The 18,841-nt window shown below is 42.0% G+C and overlaps 1 protein-coding gene across 5 annotated transcripts in view; it reads left to right on the forward strand.

The window, feature by feature from the left end:
• The window catches only part of SMARCA2 (SWI/SNF related BAF chromatin remodeling complex subunit ATPase 2), a gene marked incomplete at its 3' end in the record, with an annotated part of 195,861 nt that overhangs the window by 85,984 nt on the left and 91,036 nt on the right, over positions 1-18,841 (forward strand). For all 5 annotated transcript variants that reach the window (XM_082842155.1, XM_082842154.1, XM_082842156.1 and 2 more), the window contains 5 exons: positions 3,303-3,466; positions 4,820-4,886; positions 5,543-5,653; positions 8,529-8,771; positions 10,123-10,236. In XM_082842155.1, the coding sequence (XP_082698281.1) occupies positions 3,303-3,466; positions 4,820-4,886; positions 5,543-5,653; positions 8,529-8,771; positions 10,123-10,236 (699 nt within the window). The remainder of the gene's footprint in view (positions 1-3,302; positions 3,467-4,819; positions 4,887-5,542; positions 5,654-8,528; positions 8,772-10,122; positions 10,237-18,841) is intronic.

Here is an 18,841-nt window from a genome sequence, read left to right on the forward strand (position 1 = left end):
AATGAGGTCAGCTCCTGTCTTCTACCTCCTTCTACTTCACAGTGTTTCCCAAAGTGTGTTCCTTGGAACATTTGTCCCATGAGATAGACCTCCAAAAGAAAGGGAAAAATAGGTTCTGTGGTTAAATAAATATGGGAAATACTGTCAGATAGAGCTTGGATTACAGTATAATTTACTATTCCACATTTGGATACTTATGAGAATGAACAGTGGCCCTCGTTACTGATCATAGGTGTCACCCAGGACTTCCCAAGCCAACCAGACATCTGGACACTCTAGCAATGACCCTTCTTGGTAATCCATGGTGTACGTCAACACACGCATGGGCTCTGCAGAAATAAATGTGTAAACTCTAACTGCATATCAGTATCCTGCAGTGAAATATCTTTCACTTTGTATTTCCCAAGTTTCTCTGACGACCAAACTTTCTTTTCATGTATCGTATACCTGTTCACATCCTGTAAAATTAGGGCCCTTTGGAATATACTTTAGGAAGTATATGCTTTAGGCCAACAGTTCTCAAACTCTTTGAACTTGGATCCACTAAACTCCTAAAACGTGGCACTGTGTTGGCTGCCATTGCATCAGGGTGAAGGATACAGAGGCCACTACTACAGTACTGCCTTGATTTGTGTTAAAGTGCCAGCAGTTTACACCCACTACTGCTTTTGCATCATCCGTGCAAACGTCAACACAATATAAGAGGCAAATAATACCTTAGTGTTAATAAGAAAATCATTTTGACCTTGTGGATCCCCTGAAAAGGTTTTGGGGACCCTCAGGAGTCCCTGGAGCACACTTTGAGAACCACTGCTCTGGCTGTAGTAAGGGCATGTTTTCTCCAAAGACCATGCTACTTTCATGAAGTTCAAAGTTGTTTTCATCTGATTTGGCCCACCTGACATAGAAGTTAACTTGTAGTTGGTTCTAATGAACTCTTGTATGTCTGTATATGGCAGGTGCTTCGTTAGATTACTCGTGAATAACTTTTAGCGCTACATTGATTTCCTCCTGCCATCCAGCACCTTTGAAAGCATTCTTTGTCACTGTCTTCTCAAAGCTACCTCCTCCTACTTCCATATGTGAATTTTTTTTTTTTTTTTTTTTTTTTGCGGTACGCGGGCCTCTCACTGTCGTGGCCTCTCCTGTTGCGGAGCACAGGCTCCAGACGCGCAGGCTCAGCGGCCATGGCTCACGGGCCCAGCCGCTCCGCGGCATGTGGGATCTTCCCGGACCGGGGCACGAACCCGCGTCCCCTGCATCGGCAGGCAGACTCTAAACCACTGCGCCACCAGGGAAGCCCTCCATATGTGAATTTTATGGCCTTCTTCCTCTACTGGGCTGCTGTAGATTTCCTGAACATACCCTACTCTGCCCGCCTCCGGGTTTTTGCTTCATGGAGTTTCTTCTTCCTGGTCTCTGACCATCCATATCTACCTGATGAAATCTTTTTTATTTCTCACAAACCAACTGAAATTGTGGCTCAAAGGCTTCCCGGATCGTTGTACCCATGAGTATGCTTTCTATCGTCTTGCTCCTTGACAAGTTTTTGTATTGAAAATAGCTACTTAACCTTGACATAGCTGAGGCCTTCCTGCTGCTTCCTGGAAAGCCACGTAAGCTTGGCTCAATACCCAACCCCTCCAGTTCCATGGTCTAGGGAAGTCCAAATCACTTCCCACTTTTTTTGTGAATTTCTAGTCCCCTCTGCTGCCAGTTTCTGCTTCTGTTTTATCTGGGATTAAGACAGATGCAAAATTCAGCCCCTTTGCCGATTTTCATTAAGAAAAAAAAAAAAGAAATCCACTACCACCTTAGTTGACTTTCCTAAAGGTCTGGTGCTCTCGGAATCATGTTGCAGGTGCGCATCTCCTCCCACCCACCACTAAGAGTTCCCGGCATTCCCCTTCTGCCCCTGTGTCTTTTGTGCATCCCCGTGGGACCTCTTTCAGTTCCTCTCATTTCTTGGTGTTGCTGCTCTTCTGCAAAAACCTTTAGGATGATTCGGAGTCTTGCATGGTATGAGGCACCCTAAGTGGCTTATCCAAGTATTTCTTCAAACCATTGCAGTACTCTTCCCAAGAAAAATTCTGGCCCATACAATTTTATATGTATGACACTGGCACTGCCAACCACGTCTTGGTGCGTGAATGGCTTACCGGGTCCTCTGACTGCAAGCTTCTGAAGGGAGGCATGCATGTTACATACCTAGGTTTCCATCTGCTATAGCTCCTTGCGTGGTCCATTTAACAAATATTGAAAGTAAAAGAATCACTTGCTTTGTTTTTACATAAACCAAATTAAAATTAATATTTCCCTAAGCATAACTTCATTAGCAAGCTAAATTGACTTTAGCAATTATATACGGATAGATAGATAGATAGATAGATAGGTAAATAGATAGATAGTAAACATACATATATATATATATATATATATATATAGAGAGAGAGAGAGAGAGAGAGAGAGAGAGAGAGAGAGAGAGAGAGGGAAATATGATCTTATCACTTAAACCAGAATCTGTGATATGGTGGTGGAAGGGAATTAGTGGTTGGAGAGGGAAGTTGAACAGTGTTGTATTTTCACCCAGACTTTCTTGCGTTTAACATGGAAATCCAAAGCTGTGTCTCTGGTGCTGTGCTTTTGTTCTTTAAAAATATGCTGAACATGTTTCCAGGCAGTCAGCTGCCCTTGGGGAGCACTTACATTGCAAGTTTCCATGTGATGCCTGGGAGCTTTCTCCGCCAGGAAGTGCCCTCCTGTGGGCCCAGCAGGTGCCCCTGGCTCCCTGGTCACTCTGCGTCCTCCTCGCTTGAGGGGATCCCACTCCGGGGGGCCGGGAGGCTCTTCGTCACCAAGAAGCCTGTTTCTAATCACCTGTGATCTTCGTGCCAAACCTGCCTTCTGGTTTGTTTTTCTTTAATCCTCATGGTGGCTTTTTGTGCTTGGAGTGGTTGGAATGGATTTTCGTTTGGGTTTTCTTCATTTATAATAATTCTAGAATGTCATGTACTGTGAAACGCTAAGTAGGGATGAACGGCAAAGCTGCTTAAAGTCCCCCCAGTATGCTCCAGCCCATCATTTCTAAATCTGATTAGCACTCAGCACCTGCCAAGCATCAGGGGCGATTACAGGCTCATATATGAAATTCTCTTTGTGTTGGTGCTTCCCGTACTTTCCTACTGTGGGAAATCCAACGTACAGCACCGAGGAGTTAAGAAGTCGCAGCCTCACTTGCTTTGTATTAGTATTAATTACCTGTGCAGATCTTGGATAATTGAAGCAATTACTCTTCATTTCAGCTCCAGGGCCTGGAATGGATGGTTTCTCTGTATAATAACAATTTGAACGGAATCTTAGCTGATGAAATGGGGCTGGGAAAGACCATACAGACCATTGCACTCATCACTTATCTGATGGAGCACAAAAGACTCAATGGCCCCTATCTCATCATTGTTCCCCTTTCGTAAGTAAAGCCATTTATTCTGCAGTTATCTTTCTTTATGTTGGAGCTTGCCCTATTCATAGTTTGTCCTTGTTTTTCCCTTAAGGCAGAATTGTAGCCTGTAGTGGGATTATCAAGAGCATATAATCCGGATTTAGGTTTTCTTTTCCCACCCTTTGATTGGCTGCATAAGCACAGGATGAAGTGATTTTTTTTCAGCCCTTAGCATTGCGGTCTACACAGCCTGCACACTGTGCAGTGGGTCTCATTCTTCATCACGCCTAAAGTGGTTCATGAAGCTGAAAGGTTTTGATTTTTTTTTTAGATTTCTTTGATTTTTTTTCTTTTTCCATTTCCAAAATGTTATATATATTCAAAAATTATATATTCTTAAATCTTCCTTTAGTGTCCCTCTTAAAGCAGAATCTAAATCAAAATCGTAACTATGAATTTTGCATTAAACCGCCCTCAGTACTCGCAGTTTATCTGCAGTGACTTTGTCGCTTTGTAAGGATGGGTCTTCACTGTTCTCCGTTAAATTCCCCGTGCCTCGCCCACTGCATGGCTCCTCCTGGGTCTTTGGTGGATACCCCTGAGGGAAGGGATACCTGTTCAAAACCGCCCTCCTTGGATGGGAGTGTGTCTCTGCCTGTGGGTGTGAGGTTGCGGTTCTGTTCCCTGAGATCCTCTTCTAGATCTCAGTGCTAATTACAGACTTGGGCCTTGAGAAAAAATATTGTTTTAGTATTTCCTTCAAATTTTGTCTAAATGAGAGTTATTTACAGACCTCTTTAATCCGTATTATTTGAATCTGTGGAACTTAGACACCCTTTCCATATTATCTACATCTTGAACATATATTTTGGGTTTTATCTGTGCTTTGCATGTTCTGACTCATATGTTACATTGATGCTTTCAGGGATTTTGCCTTTTAAGGCATTTAATATTTTTCCCCTGCCCCCTCTTGACAGATTTATTTAGTATGTTCATGTGCTTTTGTCATTTCTTTTTCCTGACTCAACTTTTCTCTGAACTTTATATGGCTGTTTCTGAAGAGTCCCCAAATCACTCTGGTAATTGCTGTTTTTCAGTATTAAAATTAAGATGTTTTTTGCCATCTATATTCATGCATTCTTTAATTTTTTTTCTCTTATGAGATTTCGTGTGAACCCACAAACAAACTTGTCATGCTTTGTGGCAGCTTATTTCTAACTTATCTCTTATTTCCACACCTTTAAAATGAATATGCAGTAGAGCTATTTTATATTCTCTAGCCCCTTTCAAGGTGAGACCTAGAAGTGAGTAAGAACGTCTTTTTAATCACAGATTTTTATACAGATGTCTCTCTGTATTTTGTTTTCTTTTGTTCTATAGGACTCTATCTAACTGGACATACGAATTCGACAAATGGGCTCCTTCCGTGGTGAAAATTTCTTACAAGGTTTGGAATCCTGTATTTATTTTTTGCTTTTCCACATTTATATATAGACCCTGTTTTCTTCATTCCCTATGCACATCTGTGAACTGTATCTGGTTGTAAAGTTTTGTCATGTACATCATGTACTGAACAGTGAGAGTTAATCATCCCAAGAAGATTACTGTAATAAACCATAATTACTTTCAGATAGTGAAACGCAGAAGAAAATTGTTAATTATCATATTGCGAGGTTTCTGATGAGAGTAATACAAATGACAAATATCACACATCCCGCGTGCTGCTACCATGCCCACTGTTCCTGCAAAGTTAGACAATTACCCGGGCGCCCGGGCGCCCGCTGGACGCTCCTGTAGAAATGGAGCCTTTCAGCGGAGCAGCGGGTTCTCTGCTACCTTGGGGTCACCATAATTTCCTTTTCTTTCTCCCCTGCTTCCCTCGGTCTGCAGTGGGAAAGCTTCTCCACAAAGGTCTGAAAAGTGTCCAGACGTGTGAGCAATTTTGCCAAGCACTTTCTTCCTGGATAATGGATCTGTATATGATAATTGCATGTATGTGCAGTCCTTAGTCACATGCCTGGGCTCCATTAAGCCTGAGTAGTGAGAGACAACGCACGCCTCCTTCCATCGGGTAATATACATCCGTATTTTCTTCCCATTCAGGGCACCCCTGCCATGCGTCGCTCCCTCGTCCCCCAGTTACGGAGTGGCAAATTCAATGTCCTCCTGACTACTTATGAGTACATTATAAAAGACAAGCACATTCTTGCAAAGGTATGTTTAAAAAAATTCTCTTATCTCTAATTATGGACCATCGCAACTGGAGTGTAAAGTGTTCCCCAAATTATACTCACTAGTATAATTTGCTCGTTAGATGGCTGGTCTCTCTCTCTCTCTCTCTCTCTCTCTCTCTTTTTCAGTCAGATGTATTTTGGTCATGCGTTTTTCATTTTATGTATGCTGGGGTTTTTTGTGTTTTATTTTGGTGGTGGTTGTATGGCACTGATCCTGGGACTCTTACCTACCCTATCCTATCATAGTTTATGCGCTGACATCTCTTAAAAAAATTCACCTGGGGGCTTCCCTGGTGGCGCAGTGGTTGAGAGTCCACCTGCCGCTGCAGGGGACGCGGGTTCGTGCCCCGGTCCGGGAAGATCCCACATGCCGTGGAGCGGCTGGGCCCGTGAGCCGTGGCCGCTGAGCCAGCGGGTCCGGAGCTTGTGCTCCGCAGCGGGAGAGGCCACAGCAGTGGGAGGCCCGCGTACCGCAAAAAAAAAAAAAAAAAAAAAAAAAGAATTCACCTGGGTTCCTTCAACTCTTTTTTTCTCTCCAACAGCCCTGAACGTCGTGCTTATGGAAGAAATAATTGTTTTTGTTGCCTTGGGATATTGTCAGCAGCGTAACGTCATTTCTCTTATGTCTTTGTCTCTCCAGAGATGAGTAGGCATTTCTCCATATGGTCTTCTCCATATGAACATTTATCCCAGCTGCAGTTTTTGTGCTATTCCTGTTTTATGTTTTTCCTGGTGAAATAATGGGCTATTATTGTTTGAATTACTCTGGGCTCTTTCTGTGACTATTTGGAGCCGGGAAAGAGTCGTTTTCTACCTGTGACCTACATGTCTGCTAATTTGTATGTCCTAAGTTGTCCTTTAGCCAAAAAATAGAATTTTTTTCTCCATTTATATCATCTTGTGTCCTAATATATTCATGTAGAATGATGGGAGTAGTTTCTGTCATAGAGGAAGCATGAAAACTTAATTTTTTTTCCTTTAGTAATTTCTTTTACCCTGTGGTGTTTTGAAAGCACTATAATCTGAAACTAAGTTATGGTCAGAATCGAACAGAATCACTGTTTCTGGGGTCTGTTCTATCTCTGCATTAAACCTTTGCCCTGGGAACAGAGTTCTGTTCATGGCCTCCTACGAAATAACATAGAGGAAATGGGCTCCCAGGGGAGGTTTGTTTAATCCTTGAGACGGCACCAGCAACAATGCTGTGTTCCTCTTCCTCACGCTCCAAGATGAATTTGGCGGTGTCAGGGATGACGTGTTTTCAATATAACTGTGGGAATGTGTTTGTACATTTGAGATGCTTTAAAGAAAATTCATATCATGTCTTCTGCCTATGTATTTCAAAATTCATCAGAGACGCCTGGTAACGAGGTGTGTTGCTTTTATTTGTCACTGGAGAAATGAAGCTCTAGGAAGGGGTAGTCATTTTTTTCTGAGTGCAAGACCTAATTAGTAGTAGACCCGATAGCAAAGTCATAGGCCTCTGATTCCTTGTTTATTATTTCAGAAGCTAAGTTAGGCAGGGAAGTAGATTTAGAATATTGACTTAAATACATTTTTATCTCCTGGCCTCTTTTCACGCTATTGGTAACTTTGGGACAATTGATCGTACAACTTTAATTATTCTTAAGCAATTTTCTTAGAGGTAGCAGAGGAAGGAAAAAAAATTTTAAAACTCTGGGAGTTTCTTTTACCCGAACATCCCAGCCTGACGATTTTATTCCTTTTCCCGGGACTTCACTGGTGCTTCTAATGAGGAAGGAGAGGACTTTACAGAACGCTTTGCCGTCTCCCTCCTCTCTAAGAGCTTTGCAGCGGGATCCAGGGACATCTGAGCACCAGATGCTTTTCTTGGCCATTGCCGCTGTTTTGTGGGGAATGGATAGGCTTAGTGGGATATTCCTCATTGTTCTCACTTTGAGGAACAATGACCTTGGAGAGGGCTGAAGGGTCACATGTGAGAGGGGAAGGGGACTGTGTGTAGACTTAGGAAGGAAGATCGTGACATATGGTCACATTTTAAATTTTTGAAGTGATAGTTATGCTGGTGGAATATGTTGTGTTTAATTCTGAAGTTTTGGCATAAACAGAGGAATGCTATTTTAGCACTGCCCTCTCTGCCAGTAAGTCTCTCCTTTCATTTTAGACATCTTGAAATTGGGGTCCTAGACCTGGCAGGTAAGGAGTATGTATGAACTAAGAGAGTCCGGGTTGCCAGATCTTCTAACGTTTTAAAAGAAGCTGGATGTCCAGATTTCTATGTGAAATGTTCCAATTTTTAAATGTTAGCAACTAAGTTCAAATTAAAAAAAAAAAATTAACAAAAAACAAACCATGAGCCAAACCCTGAAGGTAGTAGTCAGCCAAGGCAATAGAAAAAGGGCACGAAGCCAGAGTACTTCCGCTGCAGGTGCCTGCTGACGCCATCTTGGAGAAATCAGTCATTAACCTGTGCTTCAAGTGAGGAGCCGTATTCTGTACTTACTATGAGCAGAGGTAACAGAGCCATTAAATCCGGCATAGCTGACAAGACATAACATTAATAGAAGGAGTATTGGATGGGGAGACACAGGAGCTAACTCTGGCCCAACCATTTCATTCTGGGCCCAAGTTTCCGTCTCTGTGACAGGGTAATTTGGAATCACATTCTATCAGTCCATTCCATTACTACATAGTGCTCGATGATCTGTCGGGTATGGGAAATAGACTGCTAAGATTCTTTTATGCTAAGGAATCTCATGTCATAGCTTTTACCAAGCATGAGTTCTTTGGTTTTCCCCATCACCACTTGCCTCTTAGAAGTAGTTGTGTTTTCCCTTGTTCACCGCGTGTTGGTCCTTCCTCTTGTGTTATAGATTCGGTGGAAATATATGATAGTGGACGAAGGCCACCGAATGAAGAACCACCACTGCAAGCTGACTCAGGTCCTGAACACTCACTACGTGGCCCCCAGAAGGATCCTCCTGACCGGGACCCCCCTGCAGAATAAGCTCCCGGAGCTCTGGGCCCTCCTCAACTTCCTCCTTCCCACGATTTTTAAGAGCTGCAGCACATTTGAGCAGTGGTTTAATGCTCCATTTGCCATGACTGGAGAAAGGGTACTGGCCTAACTTTTGTTTTTCCCACTGCATTACACTGAAATGAAATGAAGAGACCTAAAGCTGAGAACACTAGAGCCACAGAAAACCCATAGGGTGGTTTACAGTGTTGGAAAGTATCAGGAAGCCAGTCAGTGGATGTGTATGTTCTCACTCCAGGGATATTTCTCCATCCAAAGAAAATGGATCTAATAATGGATGTAAGATCTAGGATCTAGGGTGTCCTAATCCCATTGTCTTTTGCCAGTGTGTTAACCAGGCCAACAGAGGGTGTTTCTGGCTGGTGGAGTGCTTAACTGCTACAGGCCACAAGGAGGATAAATGCAGAGATATTTGTTCAATCTATTTAACCACAAGTCAACCAACCGAATATAAACCTTAAAAAGAAATATTTCCTTGTTAGAAACTTGGACTTCCCTTTAAACCATTTCCACATTAAGAGCTTGTATGTAAAACCGAACTGGTTTATACTAATTTTCTTTACACGTTGTTTTCAGGTTTTATGTAAGCCTCAGTCTTGTGTGTCTATAAATACTCCTCAAACCCTGGAGTAGCCATTTTCAAATTTCTCCTTATCGTTCCTTCCACTATAGGAACGAAAAGCCACTTAAAATGCTTTAGGGAAATTTATGTTGGAACTGTTTGGCCCTTTAATTTTGAGATGTCACAGGTACATTAGCCTTTTGTTAGGAATTCACTGGCTTGCCCATTTGGAGAAGGTAACGTCAATCAGCTCTGCCCCCTAGAGGTGAATAGAGGAAGGTGAAAGAGAAAGCGAAGGAGTTCTATATAAACAGGACTGAACTTGAACAAGATCAGAGCAGAGCAAAGGAGGATGCAGGTAGAGGGGCTTAGAAAGCCACCGACGTAATCTGGATCCACTCTTGTTCTTTTCAGGTTCAGGCCCTGTTCCCTTGGTATGTTTCTACATCTGAGACAATCAAAGTTAAGAGCCTAACTTAATGCTTCAGTTTGAAGGAAGAACGCATTAACTCTTGCCCTTTTAACCGTGTTCTACCTCAGCCTTTAGTCAGCCCTTACTGCAATCATATCCCATAAAATTCTGAGCTGTTAACACTCGTGATCTAAAACTGATGGCTCTGGGCCGTTTTCTACAAAACTCAGCATTCAGACCAAGACACCCATTTAGAGGCTGTTCTGTTACCACCTGGTAGGAAGGTGGGAACAGCATTCTGAGGTGTACATGATGGGTATAAACCTAGCCTTAAGGCACATAAAATTTCAATCATATATTGAAACCAATAATAAATGTAACATGAAGAGTCATTGCATGAGAGATCTTTTTTTTAAAAAAAGCAAAAGATCAAATTCATCTGAGGTTCTCTTATAGGTGGACTTAAATGAAGAAGAAACTATATTGATCATCAGGCGTCTGCATAAGGTGTTGAGGCCATTTTTACTGAGGAGACTGAAGAAAGAAGTTGAATCCCAGCTTCCAGAAAAAGTATGTTGCAAATTCAAAAGTTGTGGTTTCTTCCCCTGCCAATACATTTGGACTACCTGCCCCTGAAATTGCGTTTCGGAAACAGCAGGCATGTATTTTAGTTCCAGGTAACTGGGAAATATCTTAAAGGATTTTTTTTTTGTTAAATGGAAGCTAGGGGATTTCATGTAGAGAGAGAAGGGAAATTTTAGCATTTCATCTTGGTTTCCAAAAGTTTGGGGGCAGATTTTAAAAAATCACCAAATTCATTAAGTCTCATTACATTTTAACTTACATTCACTTAACATTACATGAATTAACATTCTGTTTTAACTTTAGATTTTTTTCTTTTTACTAACCTTGTTGAGTTCACTCTTGCGGGCGCCATAGAAATGTTCTGCTTTGAGCCACATAAGCCTTTGAGTTTGGGGCTTGTATCAATACCAAGGGACGTGGTAAACATTTGCCAGGTTTCCCGGTAATGTGTTTACTATCAGATGCTTGGGATGTCACGGTTCTGATAGTAAGTGAAAACTAGGGTTCCTGCAAATTACAGACGCATCATCTAATTTAAGTTCCCGTGAACATTTTAAGAAATACTTTTCAGATGACTTTCTGGACACTGATTTTTCAGTGCTTTAGAATGTCTTTTGAGCCCTTAGCTCCACATTTTGGGGTTGGATTTGGGTTTTGGTTTAATATGTTTTTGATCATAGTTTGGAACCGCACACACTGGAGTTCTACGTTTCATTCTCTTAAAAGATAGATTGTTTGGCATTGTGCACTGTTTGTTGCATGAGATAGTTTGATGTGAGTTTTCTCTTTAGGGGAGCCAATTGTGAAATGTGTGTTTTGCATCATTGTGTTTTAATGACTCTACTTTTTTGAACAGAGTGGTTCATCCTGCCCAGTTTTAAGTGGGATTGGCAAGATAGTATACAAAGTTGATCACTTTGCTAAGAGAGAATTTTGATCCCTAAGCCCCTATTCATTAGCAGTTGGAAAAAAAATTAAATGTTAACACGGTTCTTACACCATGCTTATCCCAGCAAAAACCTAAATATCTGAGTATTTTATTTTGCTAGTGAATGCATCTTGAGGATTGAATGCCGTTGATATTTCTTTGACTTCGTGTGGTCTTGGCATCTTTGGGTAACCCCCTTTCTATTCAGTATGGACTTTAGTTACAGAATAAGCTGGGGAATGGGTACAGTGGTCATGTGGCTGCCTTGAATGTTACTGAGATCCTGCAAGTTATAGAGACGGAATTTAAAGATTTTAATTTGTCCCATACTTCCTTTTGTTTCTTTAGAAGAGCTGTAAAATAAAAGGCAATTAACTGAAGTTCTTCATTTATTCATTCCATAAAACTTCTTAATCTTGTTACTCACTACTCTGTATTAGCCAGTCCTGAATGGCTAATATAGATAGATATTTTAAAAGCACATTACAAGTTGAAAGTATGCCCTGTTTTAAGAAAATCCATTGTATTAAAATCCAAACTTTTGGGCTTCCCTTGTGGTGCAGTGGTTGAGAGTCCGCCTGCCAATGCAGGGGACACGGGTTCATGCCCCGGTCCAGAAGGATCCCACGTGCCATGGAGCGGCTGGGCCCGTGAGCCATGGCCGCTGAGCCTGCGCGTCCGGAGCCTGTGCTCCGCAACGGGAGAGGCCACAGCAGTGAGAGGCCCGCGTACCGCAAAAAAAATCCAAACTTTTGCAGCGTAAGGATTATGGGGTGATTGGTTATATCACGAAGGGATTCTTTGCTTTACTAAAATGTTTATTTCACAGTTCTTTTCACAAGAAAACTTCCTGAGTATTGATAAATTTTAAAAAATCTAAGATTAGATTTTCAAGAGCATGTTTCCGACATAAAGTACACATGTACTGTTTAATATCCATATTTTTATATTGGAGGTATGTTAAACACCCTGTGTGTGATATACAGGCAAACCTCATTTTATTGCACTTTGCTTCATTGTCCTTCACAGACACCATGTTTTTTCCCCCAAATTGAAGGTTTGTGGCAACCCTGCGTTGAGCAAGTCTGTCGGCACCATTTTTCGGCATATGCTAATTTCATGTCTATGTGTCACGTTTTGGTAATTCTCGCAATATTTCAAGCCTTTTCATTATTGTTTTATGTGTTGCGGTGATCTGTGATCAGTGATCTTGGATGTACCATTGCAAAAAGATGATGACTCACTGAAGGCTCAGATGATAGTTAGCACTTTTTATCAATAAAGTATTTTTTGATTACCATATTCCCTTTCTTTTGTTGGTCTGGAACTGAACCCGCACTGTCTCCAACATGTGACTGAATTATCTGTGGATAACCTACCTTTACCTGGAGGCAACTTGGTGGAGTGGGAGTCATGGGCTCTGCCCGTCAGAGTGGACCTGGGTCCCCACTGCATTCTCCGTCTCATACTAGCTGTGTGAGCTTGGGCAAGTCTCTTAACCCAGTGGGTGTCAGTGTTCTCATCAATGAACTGGCAAATAGACAATACCTGCTTCACAGAAGAGGACTGGATGGATGCAGTACTCATAACACTATGCCTGGCACGTGGTAAGGGCTCAACTGGTGACAGCTGCTACCACCAGAGTCCTTACTTTCTACTCACACTGCCGTTTCTGTTGCTGACTTCTGGTTCTGCTTCCCTGTTCACTTCAAGTTCTTTCTCACTGTTCTCTGGTCCTGGCACTTTCTGTGTTCCTGCCCCATCTCTGTCCCCGTAACCTTTTCATGGCAAATAGGGGAACTGATCACTTGACATGTGTATGTAGCTGTTATCGATGTGGTTTGGCCAGTTTTCACTCTTTGCTCTTTCTACCTTGTTAGGATTTTTTTAATCTGGGGAAGATTGGCCATTTAAGTGTCATCCTTGGGGATAAGGAGCTTTCTTCTGCCACCATCTGCTTGTAGCCACAAACAACATATATGTCTTTCTCAGGCTGCATAAGGAATCTAGAAAGGAATTGTGGCCGATGGCAGGAAAAGGCTAAATATTTTATAGAAGTGATGCTCAAATGTTTTCATGAAAAAGAATCAGGGAAGTGGATTCCCATTTTATTTTTTAATTTACGTATAATAAAATTCACTCTTTTTGGTGTTATAGTTCTGAGTTTTGACAAATACATAGCTACGTTAACTCTACCCACAATCAAAATACAGAACAATTCTGTCTCCCAGTCCCCCCGACCAAAAATTTCCTAGTGCTCTCACTTTTTAGTCAGACTCTCCCTCTACCCTTAGCCTCATGCAACCGCTAATTTGTTCTCCATCCCTGTAGTTTTGCCTGTTCCAGAATGTTGTATGAAGGGAATCAGACAATGTGTCTCATCAGACCTTTTGCATCTGGTTTTTCATTTAGTGTAATGAATTTGAGATACATCCAAGGTGTTGGATGTATCATTAATTGGTTCATTTTTATTGTTGAATAATATTCTATTATATTGATGCACCAGCGTTTGTTTATCCATTTAACTGAAGGAAATTTGGGTTGTTTCTAGTTTTTGATGGTTATGCATAAGTCTGCTATGAACATTTGTGTATAGGTTTTTGTGTGAACGTAGGTTTTCATTTCATTTTAGTAAATATCTAGGAGTGGGCTTGCTTGGTCATATGGTAAATGTACACATAACTTTATAAGAAACTTCCGAATGGTTTTCTAAGGAGTCTGAACCATTTGGTAGTCCCGCCAGCAATGCATGAGCATTCCAGTTCCTCCACATTCTCCTCAATACTTGATATTTTCAGTTTTTAGCACTGTTGGCCATTTCAATAATTGTGTGCTGATATCTTGTGACTCGTCTTCCTGTGTTTATTTGGCATTCATACGTCTTCTTTGATGAAGTGGTGCTTAAATCTTTGGCCAGTTTTTTTCGCAATTATTTCTTTTCTTACTGTTGAATTTTCAGATAGAAAAACTCTTAAAAATACAAAGTACCAGTCCTAGCCCCAGTAATTCTGTTCAGTATAGTGGGAGTGACCTCAGGAGTCTGTATTTCCTCAGATGATACCAAAGCAGGCATAGAAGGGCCACAGTTTGATAAATGCAGTTCTACTTCATAGAAAAATTAGTTTTAATGAATGAGTATTTAATAAAAATTAGTTTTAATCAGTGAGTATTTAATGACTTAATGAGTCTAATGAAACACCTCATGAGCAAGAGAATATACTGTCTCCAGGCCCCTCCCAACACCACCACCAAGCTACTGGCATAAGATCCATTCCTTACACTTACGGAAGAAGGGCAGTTCATGGAAAAGGGATCACATAAAACCTAACTTAAGCTAAAGAAAAATTGATTTTTCGATTTAGCTCCCATTTGAAGTTGTCTGTGCTGACTTTCCCCTTTGTATAATTAAGAACCAATTGTACTTGCCATTGGCTGTTGTGTGTGTGTGTGTGTGTGTGTGTGTGTGTGTGTGTGTGTGTGTGTGTCTAAATGTGCTAAAATATGTATACAGTGTCTGAGATTAACTAGAGGTTGACCTACCTAAAATCGACCCTGATTTTGATATAATCTGTATAAAACCACAAAAAAGCATTGTTTAGATGGGCAGCTTTTATATTCATTATATAAAAATTTAGAATGCTTGATGTAATTAATCATCACTTTGTTCCTCTCTTGCCATAGATTCTAGAAGCTGGGACTTCCATAAATTTAATCTTGGAAATCTCAATTCACAAAGTGGTAATATATCACACACCGTAGTCTGGATTTATTGGTCTAATAATGCCTCCTTTTGGAAGGGAAATTATAAGTGAGGAATAGTGTTTAGGGAGAAACTATGAATAAAGGTTGAAAACTTCTACAGGGTTATATGGGAGGAGAGTCTGGGCCAATATAACCCCCCAGTTTAGCTCCCTGAAGGGACCGATTTGATCATTACTAACATACGGAGTCTTAGGAGATAACTGTCATGTCCATGAGGCTGACACCCCAATTTTACATATAATTTGAAAATAATAGTCCCAGTGGCTCTCATAAAAGCCTAACTTGTTGGGAGAATCATCCCTATTAAAGAGTCATAGATTTTATTTCCTTCAACACCAGCATATTTTGAGGAACTTTCAAATTCATGCTCTAATCAGGGACCATCGTGTTTTTGGGAGGTGACCCAGACCCAACAGAGTTTGAGATGGCGCGATGATTACAAAGACTTTCCTCGCCTTGCCACTGTCAGTCTGCATGTCTACTTTAGAACTCTTCAGTCTGCCCTTTTCTCAATGCATAGCTCTGATGGCTTGCTCTGTGCACTGCACTGCCCTTGGGCGGGGCTGGAAGGTGCAGGAGCTGTACCAGAAATTGGAGGCATGGTGTGAGATGTCACTGAACAATGGCATGACGATGAAAGGCAGCATCATCCACCCCATCAGGAGGAAGGATCCAGGCATTCAAGTGCTTTAGGACAGGGGTCCCCAGAGCACACAAGCGGGTGTGTGTGAGTATGTGGGGGGGTGCTTACTAGTAATCCATTGAGGTGTGGGAAGAAGATTTTAGAGCTTCCATTTATATTACTTTTTCTCTTAAAAATAAAAAAAAATTAAGCTTTATTAATTTAACATACAGATGGACACTGGTACCCGTGTGGTATGTATGCACATCAGAAAGTCAGGATACCTTGCTTAGACTGTATCGGTTATCCCGGGCGGGAGTGTGACGGGAAGCACCTCCACCTGGGGCATCAGATACCCGCTCCCCGTCACAGCCTGGTTCCTGCGCTTTCTGCCTACTGTGAGCATTGCGGGTTTCCCCGTATCCAGATGAAAGGATTTTAGGATGATCTCATTTCAACTAAACTGACACCCCCGACGCTCAGAATGAATGAAGGGCTTTAAAAGATTGTGCAAAGGATTGCAGGTTGAAAACAAGACGGATGACGTAAGCACAGATGGACGGTAGGAAAAGGGCAGTCCTGCCACCTCTCCTGTTCCTAGTGTGGGTTTTCACCAGCCCCATTATAACCCAAAAAATTAGATGTCATCAAATTGGCCTCTTAAAATGTAGATATAAATCAACTGCCTTTAACATTGACCCCTGTCCTAAAGGTAACTTGTGTTTTGAGACATTAATGTCCGTGCGTGCGTATAATTCATAGTTAAATATATGGGCGTGTACTGGGAAGAGGCACTTTAGCGTGTCTTCCTGGTAAGGAACTGCCATCAAAAAAGTTTCATGACCACTTCTTTGCGGGAAATGAAAAGGAAGATTGACTTTGGCTGATAGATGTGATTGGGGAAGATCTTCCAAAGAGCCCTCGGGGAGAGTAATATTTGGAAAGGAAGCCCTAAGACTAAGGACCCTCAGCCCAGGCCTGGGGAAAAGTACAAAGACAAACAAAACAGCTTGGACTTGTTTGGGAGGTTACAGGGAGCAAATGTAAAATATAGTCGTGAAACTTAGGATGGTGATTTTGATGATGTGTATCAAACTAGCTTCTGGTACCCCCTAACGGTGCTTGGGAGGAGGGCTGGGGGGAACATCGCCTTCCTACAGCAGCCATCAGGTTCTAGGGTTGAGCTCGCTTCTCTGCTGACTTGGCCCCTCTGGGGGTGTTTGACATCCCTCTCTGCATGGCATCATCGTGCATGCCTCCTGCTTCCCAAACTCCCTCCCCTCCAGCTCTTAGCGGCAGCTAACTGATGGGAAGGAGGTTGAGGGTCCAGTCCCTCATTCTGGTTCTTCTGTCTCCTAACGCACTCACGAGCAAGCCTCAGCCCTCCTTTCCACATTCAGGAAAGTGTGCACAGGCTGGCTGGCAGGGAGGCCCAGGTGAAGGTGAACCATCAGGGCAGAACTGGGAAACCTAAAAGTCTCCGTGGTCATCCTTAGCATAGAGCTTAAGGAAGTCGAGTCTGGTTCGATCCTAACTACACCATTAAATAGCTGCGTCGTTTCAACCCAGTCACTTAACCTTTCTGATGCTCAGGTTCCTTATCTATAAAACTGGAACACCACTAAATGTAACTGTCCTACAGCTCTTGTGTAGTGAAATGGGAGAGGGCACATAAAGCATTTTTGCACGGGGCCTGGTCCATAGAAAGAACTCAATAATACTAGCCCTTGGTGTCATTTTTATCCTTATGCTTGTTAAAGTCTGAAGTTGTTTAACATTCTTCTACACCGTCATCAAGTTTCGTGGAGAGTTAACAGCTCTTGAAAAAGCCGAAGTACTTTAAAAACATGCAGCATCAAGTCTGTGGAGCACAAAGCCTGTACTAACAGTGCATCCTTATTTATTAAGCTTGGAGATGTTTTTTCCACCCTGGCCAAGAAAGTCATTAAAAACTAAAACAAGTCTATGGCAGGTCACTTGCTTTTCTTAACTTTTCTGCAGAAGAATCCACCTTTCTCTAATCTGATTTGGTGCATCAAAACGAGTAGCAAAAGGCTATTAGTTGCGGTTCTGGCTGGCCTGACAGGTTCCTTCTAAAGCAACAATCGAATGAATATTCAACTTCTTTTCATCTGTGACCTCCTCGCCCTGGCCCTCAGAGCTGAAAATAACCTGATCATTTTTAATCAGTTTGTTAAACATTAGGCAGCTTGCTGATTTGCTTTTAATCACATTCTGCAGATTTCTAGGCATTAATCTGATGTTTATTATGAAAATTTCACATTTGTATTCTGGGGATTTTTTTTAATAAAGAAAAACAATAATAGGAAATAATCAGGGCAGATTGTGTGCATTAGGGGCGTGCGAGAAGTATTGCAGGTGTGTGTGAAACCACCAGCATGTGAATTCCCTTTCACTGTTTTAAATTGGATTTTTCTGTTATTTCAAAATGGAAGCACATGCGGCCTTGCCTCTAAAGAATATGGTCCTAAAGTTGCGTCCAGTTGTGGATGAATTCCTCTCCTTTGCCTGTTATCCTCACTAGGGTAGGATCCTCTCATCCTTCAAAAACAGAGGGTAATTACATATAGTCAACCTAGGGCTCTCATGAATCTCCTTTTCAGATTGGTATTGGGGGTAGCCACCTAGGACCATTTAAAAAATGTTTTCCGGGCTTCCCTGGTGGTGCAGTGGTTGAGAGTCCGCCTGCCGATGCAGGGAACACGGGTTCGTGCCCCGGTCCGGGAAGATCCCACATGCCGCGGAGCGGCTGGGCCCGTGAGCCATGGCCACTGAGCCTGCGTGTCCGGAGCCTGTGCTCCGCAATGGAAGAGGCCACAGCAGTGAGAGTCCCGTGTACTGCAAAAAAAAAAAAAAAAAAGTGTTTTCCAAAGAAAATCAGAGGTTATTGGCCAAGCCCTGTTTTTCCTAAAACTGTTCTGTTCATAGGAAAGGAGGTATAGGTGGGAAGCAGAGGAAATACTATAAAAAAAATAGAAAAGAAAATACTCTGTGTGGAACATCTTTGAATTTGAACAGTTTGCCAGCCTCTCTCTCTCTCTCTCTCTCTCTCTCTCTTTCTCTCAAATATGGAACAAGTCAAGAAATTTCTGAAAACATGACCCTAGTGTCAGTGGTGATTGACATACAGCCTTTTGAAGGTCTCTACAGTATAATGGTACCTTTAGTAGTGACGACTGTGGTCCTCTCCATCACTACCACCACCCCACCTCCTCCATGAATCCAAGAGGGGGGCAAGAGAGATACCTTTGTGGTTC

Source organism: Leucopleurus acutus (genome assembly GCF_964270905.1).
Source record: "Leucopleurus acutus genome assembly, chromosome: 7".
In the NCBI taxonomy this organism is placed as follows: domain Eukaryota; kingdom Metazoa; phylum Chordata; class Mammalia; order Artiodactyla; family Delphinidae; genus Leucopleurus; species Leucopleurus acutus.